A 21,444-nucleotide genomic window follows, 5' to 3' on the forward strand; every position below is an offset into this window, starting at 1 on the left:
TTACACCTCAAATTAATGAATCTTTTTTACTGATGGAGAATTTGAAAGCAAATTTGCAGGGTTTATTATGCTGTAGTTTGGAAACTGAATAAGCAGTATGTTAGGTTTTGTCTGGAAAAGTGATTTTTAAAGCATATTTTTCTCCTGAGTTGTTTCTCTGATACAAGAAAATTGCACGCAGTGAAACTGGCGTAAGGTGTAGTCATTTTGATGTGGTGCAATTAATAATTATGTTGGGGTTTCCACTGTTTCACAATGGATTTTTGGTTGAGGTGATTGTAGCTGTACTCTTGGAATGAATGTGTGGTGTTCTGCTTGTTACTTTCTACTCAGTGTTTAATATCTTTGGCACACAGGTTTTTGCAACAGAGTTTAAGAAATAAGAACTTGCAGATGAATGACTACAAGATTGCCTTGTTGTGCAATGCTTATTCAACTAATTCAGAGTGTTTCACTTTGCCAATGGGAGTGCTAGTAGAAACTATTTATGGAAATGGCAACATGAGGATACCTCTTCCAGGGACTAATTGCATGGCATCGGGGTCTATTACCCCGTTGCCAATGAACCTCTTGGACTCACTCACAGTTCATGCTAAAATGAGGTACAGTATGCAGCTAGGTTTTGTTCGTTTGTGGGGTTTTAAATTTTTTTCTCTTGTAAATCTGTGTTTAACTCATTATTATCAGGAAAGCTTTCCTATGTCAGGACATAAGTATAGATCTGTTTATTTACTTGGTAAATTTCTTAACTTTCAAGATCTTGTTTTTGACTGAAAAATACTTTTCTCTCTTTCCTCAGTCTGATTCATAGCATAGCTACAAGGGTAATTAAGTTGGCTCATGCAAAGTCTAGTGTGGCCTTGGCTCCTGCTCTTGTGGAAACCTATAGTCGCCTGCTGGTTTATATGGAAATTGAATCCTTGGGCATCAAAGGCTTTATCAGTAAGAAAACCTTTTTTTCTTCCCTCTTCATTTTGTTCAGTAGCATTTTCTTTTAATGGCAACTAGAGAACATAGTAAAAATGAAAATAATGATGCAGCATGTTGAATACATGTATAAATTATTTTAATATAAAAGAAGCTGTAATACTTATGCTAGTGCTGCAGTAAATTTCAGATGAATGTCCTGCTCTCCCATTATGCCATCACTTGTGTGATCAGGACCTCGCTAGTTAACGCTGCACTGTGCAAAAATATGCTTAGTGGAAAAGCATAAGCAAAGTTACTTAATTGGGCAGGAATGATACTTCGTTGCTCTTGTTAAAATTATTTGCACGTCTGCTGCGTATGTTCATTCAAAAGATTGAGCTCTACACATTTACAGCATCTTCAGACAGTGCTTGCACACTCCTTGTAGGTAATACTGTTTTCAAATCAAATACCTGACGTGCAGCCTAATACAACCTCTCTCCATAGTGTACTCTGGAGTTGTATTTTAAAGTGTAATCGCTTGAAAAACTTATTTTACAAACTCTTTTTCATAAGGTCAGCTTCTGCCAACAGTGTTCAGATCTCACGCATGGGGAATTCTGCACACTCTACTAGAAATGTTTAGCTATCGGATGCATCACATCCAGCCTCATTACAGAGTGCAGCTGCTCAGCCATCTTCACTCCTTGGCTGCTGTGCCACAGACTAATCAGAACCAGCTTCATCTGTGGTGAGTGATGGCTACCATATTTAATCGTAATGTCAGATTTCTCCATCGTATGTGGAAAGCTGTGTGAGAACTATGTTTAAAAGGGAAATAAGTACTTCCTGATCTTACTTCTGTGGCTAAATTGTGGTATCCCAGCAGGTCGTGTTTCAGAAATACAGATGGATGTTAGTGGTAGTACTCCACAGAGTTGCATGAGGCAGTCTGTTGCACAGACATGGCAGCAGTGTTGCAGGTCAGAACACACGGATGTGCACCAGAAGTGTCATGTCAACATCTGTTGGAAAAATAGAGATAAAGGACATTGCCTGCTACTTTTAGTCACAGTCATTGGTTTGTCTGCCAGCGTGACTGTGCTCATTTACTCCTGCAGAGTATGTTTAATTTCATTACAAGAGTTAAGTTGGTTCCAGTTAATTCTTTTGTGAAGTTAATTTTCAGTCAGATCAGAGAAATGATCTGGTTGAGCCTGCAGCTGTGAAGGTGTTGGTGCAAAGTTATGGTGGCTATACATGAACTTGAGTAGATGAGAAAGCGTCACTTCCATTGTGTGGTTTGTATCTTACACCAGTGTAAACCATGCATAAAACAATGGCTAATTTGGATGCAAGAAAGGTGAAGAAGCTGGATAAAGAAGCTGTAGAGTTGATATAATTCTAGGGAAAAGGTTTGAGTTTAACTTACTGTTAACAAAGGGTGTGAGGTTTGGTTTATGTGTAGAATCTGGGGTTCTAGAAGTGTTGAGGAAAAGTGTCCGTTCACACTTATAGTAGAATACGTCTTTGTGGGGGTGTTTGAGGGGGACAGAACAACTTGATAATTATCACTTGACATCAAGGGAGTCTAATTGCGTACTAATTTCTTAGCCCAGATTCAAATTGCTCTGTTGCTTATCCTTTATCAAGAATAAAGAGAACAGTGTTCAAGGTCGTGTTGGACATGGCTTTAAGCAACCTGGTCTAGTGGAATGTGTCCCTGCCCATGTCAGGTGTTTGCAACTAGGTGATGTTTAAGGTTGCTTCCCAAGCCAGTCTGTGATAAGTGAAGACAAGTTTCTCCTTAAATTCAAGGTCTTGCTTTTTTTATTCACCTAAATCTTGTTTTGTCATCTTAGTCTGTGAAATATGGATGTTAACCAGTCACTTTTGATAAGCACAGAATGCAACTAGATTGGAGTAAACTAACCTATGGCTTTGGCATTTCAAAGACACAATGCTATAAAAGTCTTTTAAATTACTGAAAGCTACCTGGTGTGAAAAGCGCTTCCAACTAGAGCACTGGAAAATTAAGTGCTTTCAATAATTTCGTTAATAAGGACAGTTTAGCACTGTATGCTTCAAAGTGATAGTTAGCTTTGAAACTTCCTATGCATTATTCATGCCTTTTTATTCTGTTTTTGCATACATTTATCTACATATTATTGTTTAGATGAAGATGCTAAAAAGATAACGAAGGAGGAGATGCTCTAAATTGGACAGACTTGAGAATCTTTTGCAGGGGCTCTGCACTTGGGATTTTCACAAAATCAACTTTTGAGAGGTTTATTTGAAAATAAAGTACTTAAATAGTTGCTAATAGATTTATTAAACAGTGGAAAAAAGCAAACTTCTGATAGGTTAAGAACGTACGTTTTAAAACAAATGTTTCTGTATTATTTGAAGCAGAAAACAGAGCAAAAATAGGTATTTTGGGAATCTTAGCAATATAAGCATTGTTTGCTAACTGGACTGTTTCCTTCTTTCAGTGTTGAGAGTACTGCTCTAAGGCTAATCACAGCTTTGGGCAGCTCAGAAGTCCAGCCACAGTTTACGCGATTCCTCAGTGATCCCAAAACAGTTCTTTCAGCAGAATCAGAAGAACTCAACAGGGCTTTGATCTTAACTCTAGCAAGGGCAACACATGTGACAGGTAATGGCAGCAGTGGAAATAACATCTTAAGTGAAAGCTGTAGTCAAGCCATTTCTTTAAAATAACATTTAATAGAGTATCATGGAAATGTCCCAGTCATAAACCATATCCCAAAGAATTCCGGTTTTGAAAAAAGTATCATTAATTTCCAACTAATTGTTTTCAGGCAAAAAGCTATTATTAAAGCAGTAGTGAAATGGAAGATCATTAAAACCTCATTTTTATACAGAAATAGTGTGACAAATTTCTCTTACCGTCTTATTTTCAGTGTCATGATTTTAAATTTAAGTTTGGATTGCTTACTGGTACATGTCATTAAAAATGACCATGGAATATTCACAGCAAGTATGTTGCTTATGTGGAACCCATGCCCTCTACAGCTTGCCTCTAAGAAAAAGTAGTGTGCATTTTGGATTTGCTTTCTTGGGGAATGGAGAGGGGGAAGCTTTTATTGTGTGTTTTAATGTTTTAACAGTGTACTACAATGGCATGGATCAGGCTTTTGTTAGCTTTGAGAGGGATATTTCTCTCCTTTTTTATGTTTTTTTGTCTGAAGACTTGCTGGAGAGTTAAACCAGGTGATTTCACAAAAGGGTGATTTGAAAGGGAAAGGGCTTCTTTGTATTAGGGGTTTTGTTTAATTTTATTTTTAACCTTTCCTCAACCTTTAATGTTAACACTGGGTTTGGGGGTATGAGGCTTGTGTTGTATTTCTACAGCTTCATTGGGAAAGCTGAGTGGCGTTTTTAAAGCAATATAAAATGGCATCTGGCAGTTTCATCATAATTATCTTCCTCAGGTTTTTTTTAAGTCTGATCAGTTAATCAGCAAAAGCTTGTACTGTCATTACAGGAAATTAAATATAAAATCTGAAAATCATGATTGTGTTATATGTAGTTCAGACCCTAAAAATAATTTTGTTGTTGTTTATATAATAAAAAAATATAATGTCCAGCTTGTTCTATACTATAGAGTAAATAAGATTCAGAAAACAGGTATGGGAGAAGTTGACCAAAAAGGAAACAAAAGAATTGATGCATGTGACTACAAAAGGAATACCAGTAAGAATTTTGTGTGTGTGTGTGAAATTTTAATGTCATCAATCCATTTTCTAGACTTTTTCACAGGCTCTGATTCCATTCAGGGAACTTGGTGCAAGGATATACTGCAGACTATAATGAGTTTTACTCCACATAACTGGGCATCACATACACTAAGCTGTTTTCCAGCTCCTCTGCAGGTAATAGTTTCAAACTGATGATTTTGTAGTTAAAATTGCTTAGAGTTTACTCTGTTAACAAGATGCTTTGCCTTTTGCAAGTTGATGTGATTCTTCCCCTGTCCGGACTACATTAATCTCAAGTCTAAAGAATGCAGTATAATTGTAACATTGCTGTTTCTTCAGAAATGCATTAGCTTCTGCTGGATTATTGTAAAGCCGAATCTGGCCAAGTGATATTTCCAGTGGAAGGTAAATCAGATCCATTAAAAAAATAAAAAAAATAAAAAAAATAAAAAGAAAAGGTGGAAAAGCCTTTTTTCTTGTGGGCAGCTTGTCATGTAGCTGGTAGGTTTATGTTTTACAAGGAAGTAGGAACTCATAAGGTGCTAAATCAGGTAGAATTTTGTTCAACTTTTTTTATTGTAGGCTCTCGGTCACAGCAAAGCCTGCTTTGTTTCAGGTGTTCTTCAAACAGAATAATGTACCTCAGGAAAGCCGTTTTAACTTGAAGAAGAATGTGGAAGAAGAATACCGAAAGTGGAAGTCTATGACCAAGGAGAATGACATAATAACACACTTTTCTGTGCAGGGTTCACCCCCGCTTTTCCTTTGTCTCCTGTGGAAAATGTTGTTAGATACTGATCACATTAATCAAATTGGCTACAGGTGAGCTTAAAAGATATGCTATTTCAAAGTTGTTATAGCAGTGTTCTCAGTTCTGAGGATATAAGTCTTGTGCATTAACAGGATTAACAGCTTGATTTGTGCTTTTTTATTAATTCAGAACATACAGAACATGGAAAAAAGGAGCGGAGCTAGGTGTTAGCAACCATATCATAATAATTGTGCACTGTTAAAGACTGGTTACACCACACAGTAGGCTGCAGTACATATTCTTCCTGGTAAGAGACAAGGATGTGAGGTGTTTGAATTAAGCAGTTTACTTGTAAAGGCAGTATTTCAGGCAATCTGAAATAGCAGCCAGAAAATGTAAAACATTTATCTACTTAACCTTTAAATATGAGTAAAGGCCAAGTATTTTTTCAAAAAATAAATGTTGGATTAAGATGAACATTTTCTACATAAGTAGTAGTCCTACAGTTTCTTTTTTTACTTGTTCTCATCAGTAGCATCATCAGCTGTAGCTGTGAAAAATGGATTTTTTCTTTCCAGTCATTATTAGGTCTGTTGCAACAATTAATGTTTTGATCTCATGTGTTACTCTTCTGTGCAATGATGAAATACCAGTATTTTAATGTTCTGGTTATATCGAAAAGCATACTGCAGGAAAATAAAGGAGTTGCAGAGAATTGTGCTAAGAGGTGTTAACTAAAAATGCATAACTGAAGTGTGGGTTCTGAGCAGAATACTGTACATAGGAGCTGGTGAACTTGAAGCATTTTTTCTGATTAGTATTTATACTTTGGAATTCCTTTGCTATAAAGTTTTTTTTTTTCCTTGCTTTGGGGTGTTCTTCATTTAATAAAGGGAGGTTTTTGTCCTTTTTTTTTTTTTTTTAAGACAATGTATTAAAACCCATTAACTGTTATAAAATAGACCAGTTAAAAATATTAAAAACAGTAACAATTGCTTGCTGCTTTTTTTTTTTTTCCTTTTCTTCCTTTCTGCCCTGATAGAGTATTAGATAGAATTGGGGCCAGAGCTCTGGTGGCACACGTCCGGACATTTGCAGATTTTTTGGTGTATGAATTCTCTACATCTGCAGGAGGTCAGCAGCTCAATAAATGTATTGAGATTCTCAATGACATGGTGTGGAAATACAACATTGTAACACTGGATAGGTTGATACTATGTTTGGTAAGTATTGTCTTAGAAGGTAAAATGACAGTTCTTCATGCAATCTGCTTTGAGTCCCTTTTGTAGGAACATTACATGATTCAGAATCAAATGAAAATCTTGTACCCATTAGAGTATGCTTTCTTTGCTTAGAATTCAGCCTGTGATCAGAAGAGAGAAATGGCCTTCTCTGTCTTTTCAGGCTATCTTACAAAATAAGGCAGAACATGTCTAGCAAGAACGAAAATTTCCTTCAGTAATTATTCTTATATTTTAAAATGGGATTTTAACTTAAAGCTCATTTGAATTCTAGTTTGGTTTTCAAATTGAAGTCCAAACATATCAGAATGGCCAGAAATTTGAAGCAATTTTAACTTCATTAATTGATTACTTTCAGTAAGAGTATCGACAGCTAAATGAGAGCTAGAGTTCTGGGAGAATGTGTTATCACTGAGGAGTTTGTAAGACTCTCTGCGTACGTAATAAAAAATGTGATGGGTACTTTTCACAAAAGTGATTGAAACTGTCCCTGTTCTGTGTCTTCAGTTGAAAAATAGAGTTGAAACTCCATGTTCAGTGTGAATTTATGTGCAGATGTACCTGCTGTGTAGCCACGTTTGCTAGCCAGTGTTTAGGGGTTATAAAGCAGACAGCAACATCAACTTTAATTCTGTGGTTTGTGATCCTTTTCTTTTAAGGCTATGCGTAGTCATGAAGGAAATGAAGCTCAAGTCTGTTACTTCATAATTCAGTTACTTTTACTGAAGCCTAATGATTTCCGAAACAGAGTGAGTGATTTTGTGAAGGAGAATTCTCCGGAGCACTGGATGCAGAATGACTGGCATACTAAGCATATGAGTTATCACAAGGTATCAAAGCTAATAAAATTCTGTTGTTATAAACTTCTTGTGGAGTTGAGATCATCCAGAGAGTCTTTTGTTCTGCGAATGACAGGACAGCTCTATCAAGTTTTAGAGTTAGTCAGTTGTAATTTATCTGGGCTAGAATAAAAAAATATATGCAAAAAAATATCACTGATTATGTAATGATGTTAAAATTATCGTGCAGTGATATTCAAAGATAGAAGCAGCTGAGGAGTTGATTGGAGGTTCATTCTTGCTCATCTAAATCCAGTTGTTTTAAAGTCTTGGTTTTACTGATACTCTTTTAGAACAGTCTGTGCATCAGAGAAAAGGTATTTCCTTCTGGTGTTTTATGAGTACAGCAATAGCTAAACCTACATTTTCTCCTAATTGTTGAAGCTGCCATCTCCTGTGTGGCAAGAACATGATATCCTGTTATGTCAGGGAAGAGAATTGCTGGGATTTGAAGGCTGCTGTAACATAGTGGCTTCTGCTAACTAGAAGAGGATGAACCAGTGCAGGGTTCTATCAAAAGATAAATCAACACTGAGATTAAGCAGATGCAAGCAAAGTTGTGTAGCTAAACACATACAGTCTCGTTCTGATCTAGAAGCTGTTTGGTCTGTATTAGCTCTCTGCTTTAGCCGTGCAGTGTCTTAACAGTGCCTAAAAGTGTAAGGGTAGCAGGAAAGCAAATTATCTTAGCCTGGGAAGTGCTCTGACATGGCTGCACAGTTATCGACCCCATCTGACATGTAGAAATCTCAGTCACAAATAAAACACTATAAGCACAGCCTTCAGCTCTACTTATCTTTATTTGAGTGCACTCTAGTTCTTTCCCTGGGAGTTACTATTTCTAGTGTTCTGATTTAGTATATGATACAAAAGCTTTCAGCAGTGCTGATTTTCCCTTAGAGTTTCTCTTACAATACTTGGTAAGGGACACATAAGTGCTGGCTGCTTTCAGCTTTGCCTCGGGTGCTTAATGTTCTCTTGTGGCCACTTTAAGTGGTGGTGAAACTTTGTTTTGTTGGCTTTTCTTTTTTTTTCTGAAGAATTTGTTATCTACTAGTCTAATAACTAAATAATTAGAGTTGAATTTTCTTCAACTTTCTTCTTAAGCCTTACAGTGAAATCATCTCACTGCAGTCATACAAGATAATGAGGGCTATGAATTGTCTTTTTAAAACAATGTAGATGCTGGATACTTAACACATTGCTTTTAAGGAAAGGGCTTTTGATTTTGTTGAATTTGTTTCCCTCCAGAAATATCCTGAAAAGCTGTATTTTGAAGGCTTGGCAGAGCAAGTCAATCCCCCAGTTCAGATCCAGCCCCAGTACCTACCAATTTATTTTGGAAATGTATGTCTGCGCTTTCTGCCAGTGTTTGACATTGTAATACATAGATTTCTGGAATTGCTTCCAGTGTCCAAATCACTAGAAACTTTGTTGGATCATCTGGGAGGTTTATACAAATTCCATGGTAAGTTACCTATGAATATAGATTTTTATTCCTGTTGCCATCATTCTTTTCTCCTACATTAGTAATTTTCATCTACTACAACAGCACTTGAAGCCTTTCCTATCCTGTAAGCCCCATGTACATTTCCACAGAGAAGTAAAATCCCTATTTAGCAAATTTAAGCCTAATAACAGTGAACTTTTATTCAGGTAGCTTTTGCTAATTCATGCTTCCTCTACAACTTTCATTACCTTCTGGTTGTATGTACTTGGACCTGTGTTCTAACAAACTTTCTGTTACCAAGACTGAAACTGTCCTTACTAAAGGTTCAAATAGTTGATATTTTTTTTTAACACTTTTATAACAGCGCCTTTATGACGAGTTTTTTGTGTAGATGTCATTGCTACGTTATGCCTAGACAATTTACAGTATTCTCTTTCCTGTGACTTTATACCTAAATTCTTCAAGATATATATTAATATCTTTATACAAAGAGATGATTGGGACAGTTTAGTTACAAATATATTAGTTTTATAATTAAGAAATTAACTGTTAGTAATACTTTCTTTGCTTAACTTCTACTTTTCTGCACAAACATTGAAGTGTATGTAAAAGTAAGGAAAATTACTGTTGTATAGTGAAGAATTCTAATCAATTCCATATACACTTTTTTGAAATACATACAACATATTCTTGTAGAGCTCTTGATTTTAATTTTATGTTTGCCACCATAAAGATAATAGCGATGCTAAAAGTTATTTCTGATCTTTGTTGTTTTCTTCTTGGTAGACCGTCCAGTGACTTACCTGTACAACACTCTTCACTATTATGAGATGCATCTCAGAGAGCGCACAAACCTTAAAAGAAAACTCGTTCATGCCATTATTGGCTCTCTCAAAGATAATCGCCCACTAGGCTGGTGTCTAAGTGATACTTATCTCAAATGTGCTATGAATGCCCGAGAAGAAAATCCATGGATTCCTGATGACACTTACTATTGCAAGCTCATTGGAAGACTAGTAGACAATATCCTTCTTAAAGTTTACATTAAATAAGCTGTGCCAATGTCATATAGCTTCTTTTCATCAAAATATAAAGTTTAATTTCTGTCAATTCAGATTTGAAATAAAGCTTGGAATCATTATTTAGCTTCTTATATCAGTCAAAATTTGTATTAGATTATGGCAGTGTACTTGTTTAAAACACAGGAACTGTGCTGTAAACCATCTTGAAAGGTATCATGAAAACAAAGAACAGTACAGCTCTATAAATATTTCACTGTTTAATGCATCACTTACAAATACTGATGTATTCCAAATTGAATTCTAATTGCCACATAAAATCAGCTTGATACAAAGCATGAGTACATAAATGTAGAAATGAGTATTTCTACATTTAACAAACAAATGTAGAAAATGAGGCTACTTTTTTTCCCTAATGCCATTATCAGTATTACTAAGAATAAAATATTGTAAGCAGTGCCACATGCAAGATGGTATATAACTGTGTCTAGTTGAAGATCAGTATATGTGATGTTAGCAACATCTGAGAATCTCTTTTTTAGGAAGTAAAAATAGAAGTTATATTTTTAACACAAACCTACATGTTCTTAATTGTTGCCTTTTATTATTTTTTAATAGTTAAGACTACTGCTGATTTAAATTTCTGTGGAAATAGCTAATGAATCTGTGCATCTGTGTTCTAGAGATTAGTACCAGTGTAATCGCCCTGGACATTGTCTTCTTTCTGTGTCAGCTTTATTGGAATTGACCAGTTTTCTGCATGTTATGTGTCTTCCTTCACTCCTCTTCCTGAGCTTGCTTTTCTTTTACGTGTAACTTGAAATCAGTTTATTAGGTCGCTCTAAAGCAAACTAAAATCATATAAACCCCTGCTTTTATGCAAATGTTAACAGTATGTTCAGAGATCTTTTCTGTGTATAGCTCAAATGAGTTAAGTCTTGGTTGGGAAAGTGGAGTATCACTGCCTCATATTCATACTTTTGTCCATATGTCTTGTGTTTATGAAATACAGTTGGTTTATTTGTTCTCAGTGACTTACCTTTTGGTTCAGTTTAGTGTGAGGCAGTGTGCTGCTTACACTAGTCTGTGTTGGGGCACCTTTTTTTTCCTTAATCATTGTCACCTATGGCAGGCAAATCACCAGGTCCATTTCCAAATTGTGACTGGAGATTCAACGAGTTTCCTAACCCAGCTGCCCATGCTCTCCATGTTACCTGTGTTGAGCTCATGGCTCTGACTGTTCCAGGGAAAGATGTAGGCAATGAATTACTGAATGTTGTGCTGAAGAGGTATGTTGGCTTTCTGAAAGTGTTTTCTGCGATATGCAACACATAGTTAAGAGACACATTGTTAATGCATTGTTAAGGTAGTCTGTGATAGTCATTTTCTTAGGTTTTTATAAGTTTTTAATTAAGTATAAATACTTAAAGATTTATTATGTGAAGGTGTCCATTGCTGTGGCATGGGGGTTGGTACTAGAATCTTTAAGGTCTCTAACCCAAAACATTACATGGTTCTTTGATGGTTTTGAGAAGGTGGCTGTGGGGATGGAAGAGAAAATTAGTTAGATTTCTGTGCTGTAGCGGACTGTGTGTGTGATATCCTTTAAAAGATAGAGGGAAGACCTCGCACAGCCAAAGAACTTGACCCAGTGGGTTCAGTGGAGAGAGGCTCGAAAATGTCTGTTGTTCTTTCAGCTGTGCTGGGAGGAGATTTCATCAGTTAATATGACAGCATCTTTGAATGCAAAGAAGTGAGCAGGAAGCATTGGCAGGACTCTGAATCCTCCTGATAATACTGTTGTAAAATCAGAGGTACTTGAAACAGAGTGGTGTGCCAAGGCTAACCTTTTGTCATGGTGCGTTAAGTTTGACCCACAGCTCTGTTTCTTGCTCAGCCACTGTGAAAATACCTGAAGTGAAAGGAGGAACCTGGCATTATCACAGGGATTCAGATGCCATCTTTGATCAATGACAAACTGAAGTAGTTTTATTTCAGCCTATTCAGCTTAGTAATATATTATCATTAGCTCTGTTTTGGAGTCAATAAAGCGACAAGCTCACCTTAAACACTGATGCCTATTTGGTATAAAGAACAGTGTGATAAGAGCCTTTGAGGAAAACATGCTGCTAACACAAAATCATGCCGGAACAAAGTTTTGCAAGTAACATTACAGTAGCATTTATACTGTTTGTTTGCTCTCCTAAATACTTGTATATGTTTTTATAGCTCTCTCAACTTGAGAAATGTTCTTTGCATGAGTACACTTTGTCTTTAGGTGCACTAGAAGCACAAATTAAAATTGTGAAATTCAGAGCTTTAGTTTTCTTTGTTCTCCAGTCAGCCCCTGGTGCCAAGAGAGAATATCACAGCTTGGATGAATGCGATTGGATTAATCATCACAGCCTTACCAGTGAGTCAATATGTTGTATTTTAAAATAAAAAAAAACCCTCTGCTTCCATGTAAGGTTTATCATCTTTCTAGAGTATATTCTAAGAACTTAGAGCCTCCATGTAGATTCTGCAGAATGCTATTCAGAAGGCTGCTTGTGTGCTTGAGAAACATCTACTCCTCCAGCATGGAAAAATTGACAGGGTTTTCTGAATTTCCATTAAGTTTTGAGGCTAGGTTGAAAAGTAGTAGATCACTCCTATTTGGAAACATGTTTAAATACTGTGTGTATAGAATTGAGAACTGGAGCTATGAAATAAGATCTGTAAGGTTTCTGATGCTAATTTTGTGTTAGTCCTTGTACTTCCATGTCCTTAAATCATGTAAATGAGACATGACTAAAACTGCAAGAGCACATGTGTGCAGTATCAGTATTTGTGTATCAGTAGAAACTTTGATCTTGTGAATATAATGTCCCTTGTACCTGATCAGGACTCCCTGAATAATTTTAATCTTGCTTATCTGTTGCTTGTATCTGCAACAGTTATCCTTTCCTTGCGACTTTTCTTCCCCAACAGTATGGTTCGTCTTCTTGGAAGAAAGCCATCATGGATTTATTCCTTATTATTTTTATGTTTCTTATTATTCTTTGTGTTCCCTCTCCTTGCACCTTCATCTGTATTTTTTGTACCTTTTTTTTTTTTCTTGTTTCCATCTTTGGATTTTCAGTCTGTTTTGTCCTGGCAGTTAGAAGCCTCAGAAAATTCTCCTTCCTTCCATTAGGGCTTTTTGCCTCAGTGCTGCTTCTCTTTTAGATTTTATATTCGCTAACTAAATAATTAGATGAATGAAATGGGTCTTCATAATGTCATAACCTTGAGTATACTGCATCCCTTAACATGGATGCAGTATTGTGCTTCTTAATTTCTGTGTTTGTCAGACAGGATTATAAACTACCATGTGGTCAAAAACATTTTAGAAATGCACTAATAGCAGAAAATGTTGAGGAGGCATTGTCTCAGTGTTCTTCTCAGAAGCAGTTTGACCTTTTGTTTTTTTCCAGGAGCCATACTGGATTGTTCTCCATGATCGCATTGTGAGCGTTATCAACAGTCCCAGCTTGACATCAGAGACAGAGTGGGTTGGTTACCCATTCCAGCTGTTTGACTTCACAGCATGTCACCAGTCATATTCTGAGATGAGCTGTAGCTACACTTTGGCTTTGGCACATGCTGTGTGGCATCATTCTAGCATTGGACAGCTTTCTCTCATTCCTAAGTAAGTGTAATGGTATTTGATGATTTAATTTGTCTTTTAAATTCCACACATATGGTAGGTAACAGAGCTGTACTTCCAGCACTTACATCAGCAAATATGTACAGGGAAGCTTCACAACTCACCAGATAGATCATACTTTTTTTCCAGCACTCTTTGTTACCTGTAAGCTTTGGGACTTTCATTTAGAATATCTTTAATTAACCTTTTTTATCTTTATTAGCTTTCATTCTTTTATTAATATAACTTTTATTAAACCTTTGACTGTAGCGTATTCCTAAAGTATCAACTGTAATCACTAAATCTATCCTTAATTCTAGCAAATACCCTCTACCACAAGTTGAGATGCTTTGCTGACTGAAGGACGTGATAGTGGTCCACTTAATCATTAAAGCAAGTAAAAAATAACTACTTCAATAAAAAGTTGATTAGACTTTCCCCAGGGGCACATTAATGAGAGAACTAATGCACTTCACTTACAAAGTCTTAAAATACTGAATAAAGTTAAGGCGGTATGAGGTGTTTCCCTCAATCCTGATTTTTTATTTAAGGCTAGCATTAAAACATCAGAGGACAGCTTTTTGGCTGTGTGTAGCATTCTGCTGAGCTTAGAGTTGTTGGCTGTTGTAGTTCAGTAATGATGCCTGGAAATGTTCTGTAACTTCACTGAAATAACTAGTATTTGTAAATCTAATATTTTCAGAGTTTCTCTGTGTTTTCTGTAATAAAGGCCTAAATCTGTGGGGCCCATTCTTTTTGGCTAGAATCTGGGATAGGGGAAAGAAGAAAAAAAAAAATCCGCCTGAAAAGTACTAAGAGTCTTGAAATACTGCAGGTTCCTCACAGATGTATTGATACCCATAGTGAAAACAGAGTTCCAGTTACTCTACGTTTACCATCTTGTTGGTCCTTTTCTACAACGGTTCCAGCAGGAGAGGACACGATGCATGATAGAGGTAAGGTGTAGCTCTTGGTCTCCTTTATAAAGTATATGTTATTTTAGCTTTGCAGTTGGATTACAAAGAAGTATCTAACAGGAGATTTTTCATAAACATTCAGAATTAAATTCTCTACAAAGTAAACTACTTTCAAGGATCTGAATTGATGAGGTGGTACTGAGCTACCCAGTTAACTGTAATCTTGTCACCTTGGTTTAGGATAAAACACCTAGCACTTTTTCTAAACCCAAAAAAGAAATGCGGCCCCAGAATAAGAAGCAGTGCATGCTTTGGCCCCTAAACTGCATTCAAAATAGCATCAGACTTACTGCCTGTTTTAAAAGCTTATAGGCAGGGGAGGGAAGTACACAAAAGCTGAACTGTGTGGTCAGAGGAGCATTCCTATCAGTGTGGATAAGGGTAGGGGAGGAGAAAAGAACTGGAGCCAGCCAGTAGGTAAATAAGCTGAAGAACAGCAGGTAGCAAAGATCCTTCTAGAAAGAAGAACTTAACTTGGGAATCCTCTCTTTAAAAATACCTGTGCTGTCATTAAATATACACAAAGCCTGTATGTCAAGTGTGTATCTGACTCCCATTAGTTTCTGTGCTGCAACTCTGCCCATCACTCCCAGTTCAAACGCTGATCTGTGAAGAAGTCCAAAAGTGCAGGGATGCATACACAGTGGGAGAAGATCCGTAACGTTTGTTCCTATGTTTTTGGGTATATCATGAACAGAGGATACTGTAAGAAACTGTATCAGGTAGATAATCACATGCCAATGGTTCTGTGTACTAGTTTACATACTTCCTTCAGTTTTACTCCTGAGTTACAGCTTTTTCTGGTTCTTTTCAAGTATACTTTGAAGTATGAAACAAAAAATACATGTACAGTTCTTTACAAATGTCTTTTTTCTTTGTTTTGTTTTGTTTTGCCCTTTTTTTTTTTGTCTTGAAGCTACAATAAACATAACTCTAAAAAGTTGTTTCATAAAGCAGTGCTTAAGGAAAAGTACTGGAGAGCAACAGAAAGTACTGTTCCTACATGGATCAGTATCATTTTATAGATTACTGTATAACACTATAAATTGCTAGCAAGTATTGCTTTGACTGGTTTCTTCTTTCCTCTGTCAGGAAGGAAATCTTTTCTGTGCCTGCATTGTCTGGATTGAGCAAAAATACAAGGAAAACTAAAAAGCTCATGTCTTTCCATATGTCTTAATATTCCCATCTCCTTTTTCTTTGTGAGGAGTTGATTTCAGTGTGAGGAAATTGTAAGGAGTTGCTGTCCTCAGAGTAGACAGCAGCTATCGTGAACTTTGTACATGGTCATTTAAGTCACAAGTTTCAGACTGCCGTATTTAAACTCTTTGTAGAGAATGCTTGGACCATTAAAATGCACTGTATGCTGGAGACCTTGCCAGAGACTAGGTACAAGCTGAATGTTGGAAACTGTAATGTCTTGTCTCTAGAAGACTCAAATCTTGTGCTAAACTTTTCCTGGTTATTTATTGAGCAATACTTTTGCAAATTTTCTGGCACTTAACTCAAACCATATTGCAGTCAGTGATGTTTAAGCACTAATTATGCACCATGTACCAAAATACCATCATTGCACTCGCTGGAAGTTAAATTGAAAAAATGAGATTAGTTAATCACAGTGGGTTGAGTTAGACTTGCCAATTTGTCCTTGTAAGAAAGCAAATGGTTAGGAATCACAGATAGTTAAAAAGCAGTACATATTTTTATTGCACTGTTTAGGTGTATTTCTACTCTAAAGCATTTAAAAACCTGTATTCATTTGGGGTGCTTTTTGTGTCTGTGGAAACAGATTGGAGTGGCATTTTATGAAATGCTCCTGAATGCAGATCGGTACAGCTCCCACCTGAACTACATGGATCCTATATGTGACTTCTTGTATCATATGAAGTATATGTTTACAGGTGACAGTGTGAAAGACCAAGTAAGTGAGCAGTAGCTATTGATACTTTCATTATCTTTCTTCCCATATAGAAATCTAATTTTTTTTATGAATTACATTCATAGATAGCACTACAACAAAATGCTTAACAGTTGACTAGTCTCTATAGACAAATGAGGAAGTTGCTGCACCTCTGCACATTTAAAAGAAAGCTTTAGATGCAGTGGACAGAGTATCTCAGATTTCAAGGTTGATTTCTGTAGCCTGAGATTTAAGCTACAGTTTGACGGTACTTTAAGAAGTAGTATTAAAGCAGTCACCAGAAGTAAAGCTACTGGATGTTTCATACCTTTTCCTTATACCAATCTATATATCTTTCAAGTTTTTACCTAATTTCTGATTCATTCATGTAACTTAATGTGATGAAAGCAAGAATGCATCCATGTTCAGTGAAAAATCATTCACACGATTTAAGTTTAGTTTATAAGGGTATGCACTTTTATAAGTGTCAGTTGTGTGAATTGTTTTGCAAAGCTTTGGTTCCAACTGTTACACTAGGGAAAGATTTTTAAGGTTAGTAAAAAAAAAAGTTAACGTGATAAATAAAATATTAGCATAAATACCACTATTTACTATATCTTTTTGCTTTTTTCATTGTGCTAATGTGACGTTTGTGTATAGTAGTGACATTATGTCGAAATACTCCTGTTTTACTCAGTGCATGTCTGTCTTTTTTTTTCTTTTTTCTTTTCTTTAACAGGTTGAAAAAATAATTTGTAATTTAAGACCAGCTTTGAAACTTCGGTTACGGTTCATAACACACATCAGCAAAATGGAATCAGCCGCTGTTCCACAACAACCTCTCAATAATGGGTCGCCTGCACAGCAGCCTAGCCAAGTGCCTGTTAATGTTGCTTTGCCAGTAACACAGTGAAATGGAGCATTGTTCTGGCCTTGAGATGAAGGCTTCTTTCTGTTACTGATCAAGGTGAAACATTATCTGATCTGAAATCTGGTATGCTGTGTACACATGCAGACTTCTGCTTCATTTTCTTTCGCATAATGAAGCTGTCTGTACTCTGTGCATGCCAGTTGTCTTAGCTATTGATACCAGATGCTAGATGAGGTGTATTTTGTCTTTCTCTGAGAGCACTGAGTAAAGGTTCTCTGCAAGCAAATGCATGGATTTCTGAAGAGTTTACAATATTCTCCTCCCTATTCTGGTTTGAGTCCTCTGGATTTTTACTTTCTGTCTGTCTGATACAAAAGAACACTCAGTGTAGCCTGGTAGAAAATGGCCTTGTGAATTTGGGTTCTGCCTTATTAAAAATTTCTATTATTGCACGAGATTTATACTTCTTTGGGGCAGGCAGTTAAAGTCCTGATACAGAAACATTCCTAGACAGAGAGACTGCACCAGTTGCACTGAGCTAATTATAACATCTTTCCGAAGACTAAGAATGAGCCTTTGAAAATACTTGTAAATCTTGTATGTACAGTTTACATTTAACAGGTGAGCAATGGATTTGACCTAGCATCAGTTACTAGATTTTTAGATTACGACCGAAAGGCTGTCTGTAATGAATCTGTTAGAAGTCTGCATATTCAGTTCAAGCTGTGCTGGTTTATATTTTATCTTTCCTGTTTTGGAGATGGTGTAATTTTTATTAAGTCAATCACATAAATTTTATTATATTTTAGATTTATATAATATCCTACTTTAAGTTTTGTGTACTGTGTTCAGCAGGTTTTGATAACAAAATTGAAAGGCTCAATACTTTGTAAATACTCATCATGTTTGACAATTTTTTTTTATTAAAAAACCCACTTTAAAAAGTCTGTATTCAGTATTGTTAAGCTTACTTGTTTTCTGTACCCATTACTTTTACATTAAGGATTGAGTGGTGTCCCTCGGGGATCGGTGTTGGGACCGGTCTTGTTCAACATCTTCGTTGCTGACATGGACATTGGGATTGAGTGCGCCCTCAGCAAGTTTGCCAATGACAGCAAGCTGTGTGGTTCGGTTGATATGCTGGAGGGAAGGAATGGTATCCAGAGGGACCTTGGCACGCTTGTGAGGTGGGCTGATGTCAACCTCATGAAGTTTAACCATGCCAAGTGCAAGGTCCTGCACCTGGGTCAGAGCAATCCCAGGCACAGCTACAGGCTGGGCAGAGAAGAGATTCAGAGCAGCCCTGAGGAGAAGGACCTGGGGGTGTTGGTCAATGAGAAAATGAACATGAGCCAGCTTCAGTGTGCTCTCACAGCCCAGAAAGCCAACCGTATCCTGGGCTGCATCAAAAGGAGTGTGACCAGCAGGTCGAAGGAGGTGATCTTGCCCCTCTGCTCTGCTCTCATGAGACCTCACTCGGAGTTTTGTGTGCAGTTCTGGTGTCCTCAACATAAAAAGGACATGGAACTGTTGGAACAAGTCCAGAGGAGGGCCACGAGGATGATCAGGGGACCGGAGCACCTCCCGTATGAAGATAGGCTGAGAAAGTTGGGGCTGTTCAGCCTGGAGAAGAGAAGGCTGCATGGAGACATAGCAGCCTTCCAGTATCTGAAGGGGGCCTATAGGGATGCTGGGGAGGGACCCTTCATTAGGGACTGTAGTGTTAGGACAAGGGGTAATGTGTTAAAACTTAAACAGGAAGTTTAGATTGGATATAAGGAGGAAATTCTTTCCTGTTAGGGTGGTGAGGCACTGGAATAGGTTGCCCAAGGAGGTTGTGAATGCTCCATCCCTGGCAGTGTTCAAGGCCAGGCTGGACGAGTTCTTGGGTGATATGGTTTAGAGCAAGGTGTCCCTGCCCATGGCAGGGGGGTTGGAACTTGATGATCTTAAGGTCCTTTCCAACCCTAACTATTCTATGATTCTATGATTCTGTGATTCTATGACCATAGCAAGTATATCTCCATGTCCCAAGTCTGTCATCTTACAATAGTGATAGTTTTATCCTGTTACAAGTAGAGCCCAAATTAGTAAGGTCAGGTCTGATTTATATTTCTTTACAAATGTAGCAGGTATGAAAAGGACTTCTGAATTCAATGGATGGAAGGCTTTGTAGTCTCTTTGTTTTTTGAAGGGTAGCAAACCTGGATTGCTAGAAACTGCTGTTGTTTGTGTTGTACTTGGATCCTAAATTCTGCCAAGTGTAATCTGAGTAACAGGGAACTGTGAGTCCTCTTCAATGACTGTAGACTGATAGAAAACAGACTGTCTGGCATATATACTGTGTGTTTGATTTAAAAGGTCTTTTATTCCATTCCAGGGTCACATGACTTAATACCATCGGGCTTAATTTTTGATAACAAGATGAAAAGAGTTGGTCTCCAAAAATCCAATGGACCATTCTGTACAGACATTCCCATAGGCTTTCTGGGGCGGACCTGAGAAGCAAAATTCTGGTCATGAGTTTGCAAAATCCTGTCAGCAGTGAAACTGTGTTAAGACTTCTGTTCCTAAACAGTTTTTGGGATAAAGAAGAGAATAGTCGGTAAAAACAGCATGTTTCATGGCTATTCTGCATACATTTTCTAACTGAGGTGATGCTAACATCTCGGGCATCAGTCTGAATTGTCTTATTTCATACTAAAGTAGTTTTGGTGCTTGATGTGGGACCCAGAGTGTCCCTTTTAGTATTTAAAGTAGCACCTGTTTTCAGTCACTGGGGTTACAGAGATTGTATTGAGGAAGTTGCATAACTGTCTTCAGAAACAAATCATGAGAGCTGTTGGAATTCTTTAAAGCTTTGGGTGGTTCTAGTTTTGGTTTGGATGTTTTTTTTTTACTTGTACATCTGAAAAATTGAATTCTTCAGTGCTGTGGCAGGCAACAGTGGTATACAGAAACAGCTTCCTCGCTCAGATTTGTGTCTACCAGACATGCAGTTATGTTAAGAGGTTGATTGCAATATGTTGGCCTTGCACATGTGGAGGTGATTTACCACAGCTGGGCTGGCATGAGCAAATAATTGAAAAACTTGCAGTTTCATCAGTACTGGACTGTATTCAGACTTTTGACTTAGAGCTTAAAGCTGTGTATCCCACTAACAGGGCTACAAATCAGGACCCTCAGCCCTTGCTTACGTAGTAGTATTAGTGATTTACGTGGTTCATGTATTACAGAATGCAAAGGGAAGACTCTGTCTTCCCGAGTGTGCACTCTTATGCCCTGCAAAACTCACCAGGTTTCTGAAGGTGTTCTCACTAGCTGGAATATGGTATCTCTTCAACTAAAATCTGCACTTGTCTCTTCAGCACTATTGATCTAAAAATCAATTTTAATGATGGTTTGAATTAAATAAATTGCACTTTAAAACTCAGGTAACCAAATTCACTTTCTGAAGTACTAGCACAGCAAGACAAAATTCCAGGGTAATTTCAGCCCTATGTTTGTAACTGATTATGGCTGTGATATGGCTGTTTTTTTAAATCCAAAATACTGTGTTTGGCGATCTGCTGGAACTCTCACCAGTTGTGAATAGTGAGGAGAGAAGGATACCTGAGATTTTGGCTTTGGCCTTTGGATTTGGTTTGGGTTTGGTTGGTTTTTTTTGTATGCCAGATTACAGGTAGGCAGCATGTGGAGCTCACAAATAGTATGAGGCTTTTTCCACCTCATCTGACTTCTATAGAGAATATTTATTTAGTAAGTCTTGAACAGTCTATTATTACATGGCTGGGAGAGTCAACAGATGGGTAGAAAAAAATTAATTCCCTCTTTAACCACCAGAGGGAGAGTTCTTCAAAAGATTTAATCTGCTGTTCAGTTGATCGCATGTATAATGCACCGTTTTGAACACTCGGATCTTCCTTCGATCTACCAGCATTTTGATGCAAGACTTAGCAACTTACACTGATGTGCTTGATACTTGATGTTTAAAATACACCTTGATACTTCTCTTCCTCGTAAATAAGTTTGCTGGAGGACTCCCTAGAACTATGGGATTTACAAAATCTGCCAAACAAATATCAAGATTTTTAATAT

The 21,444-nt window shown here is 37.1% G+C and overlaps 1 protein-coding gene across 5 annotated transcripts in view; it reads left to right on the forward strand.

The window, feature by feature from the left end:
- Window positions 1–18,299, forward strand: part of MED23 (mediator complex subunit 23) — a 38,526-nt gene extending 20,227 nt beyond the window's left edge. For all 5 annotated transcript variants that reach the window (XM_061378361.1, XM_061378362.1, XM_061378364.1 and 2 more), the window contains 16 exons: window positions 357–602; window positions 800–942; window positions 1,486–1,660; window positions 3,402–3,565; window positions 4,681–4,805; window positions 5,248–5,453; window positions 6,425–6,605; window positions 7,283–7,453; window positions 8,714–8,930; window positions 9,699–9,935; window positions 11,055–11,220; window positions 12,272–12,344; window positions 13,387–13,601; window positions 14,434–14,554; window positions 16,365–16,496; window positions 17,215–18,299. In XM_061378361.1, the coding sequence (XP_061234345.1) occupies window positions 357–602; window positions 800–942; window positions 1,486–1,660; window positions 3,402–3,565; window positions 4,681–4,805; window positions 5,248–5,453; window positions 6,425–6,605; window positions 7,283–7,453; window positions 8,714–8,930; window positions 9,699–9,935; window positions 11,055–11,220; window positions 12,272–12,344; window positions 13,387–13,601; window positions 14,434–14,554; window positions 16,365–16,496; window positions 17,215–17,388 (2,746 nt within the window). In that variant the 3' untranslated portion in view covers window positions 17,389–18,299. The remainder of the gene's footprint in view (window positions 1–356; window positions 603–799; window positions 943–1,485; window positions 1,661–3,401; window positions 3,566–4,680; window positions 4,806–5,247; window positions 5,454–6,424; window positions 6,606–7,282; window positions 7,454–8,713; window positions 8,931–9,698; window positions 9,936–11,054; window positions 11,221–12,271; window positions 12,345–13,386; window positions 13,602–14,433; window positions 14,555–16,364; window positions 16,497–17,214) is intronic.
- Window positions 18,300–21,444: the final 3,145 nt, after the last annotated feature.

Source organism: Neopsephotus bourkii, unplaced genomic scaffold, assembly GCF_033783945.1.
Source record: "Neopsephotus bourkii isolate Nb327-2 ecotype Australia unplaced genomic scaffold, CSIRO-AGI_Nbou_v1 NB_1765, whole genome shotgun sequence".
Classification (NCBI taxonomy): domain Eukaryota; kingdom Metazoa; phylum Chordata; class Aves; order Psittaciformes; family Psittacidae; genus Neopsephotus; species Neopsephotus bourkii.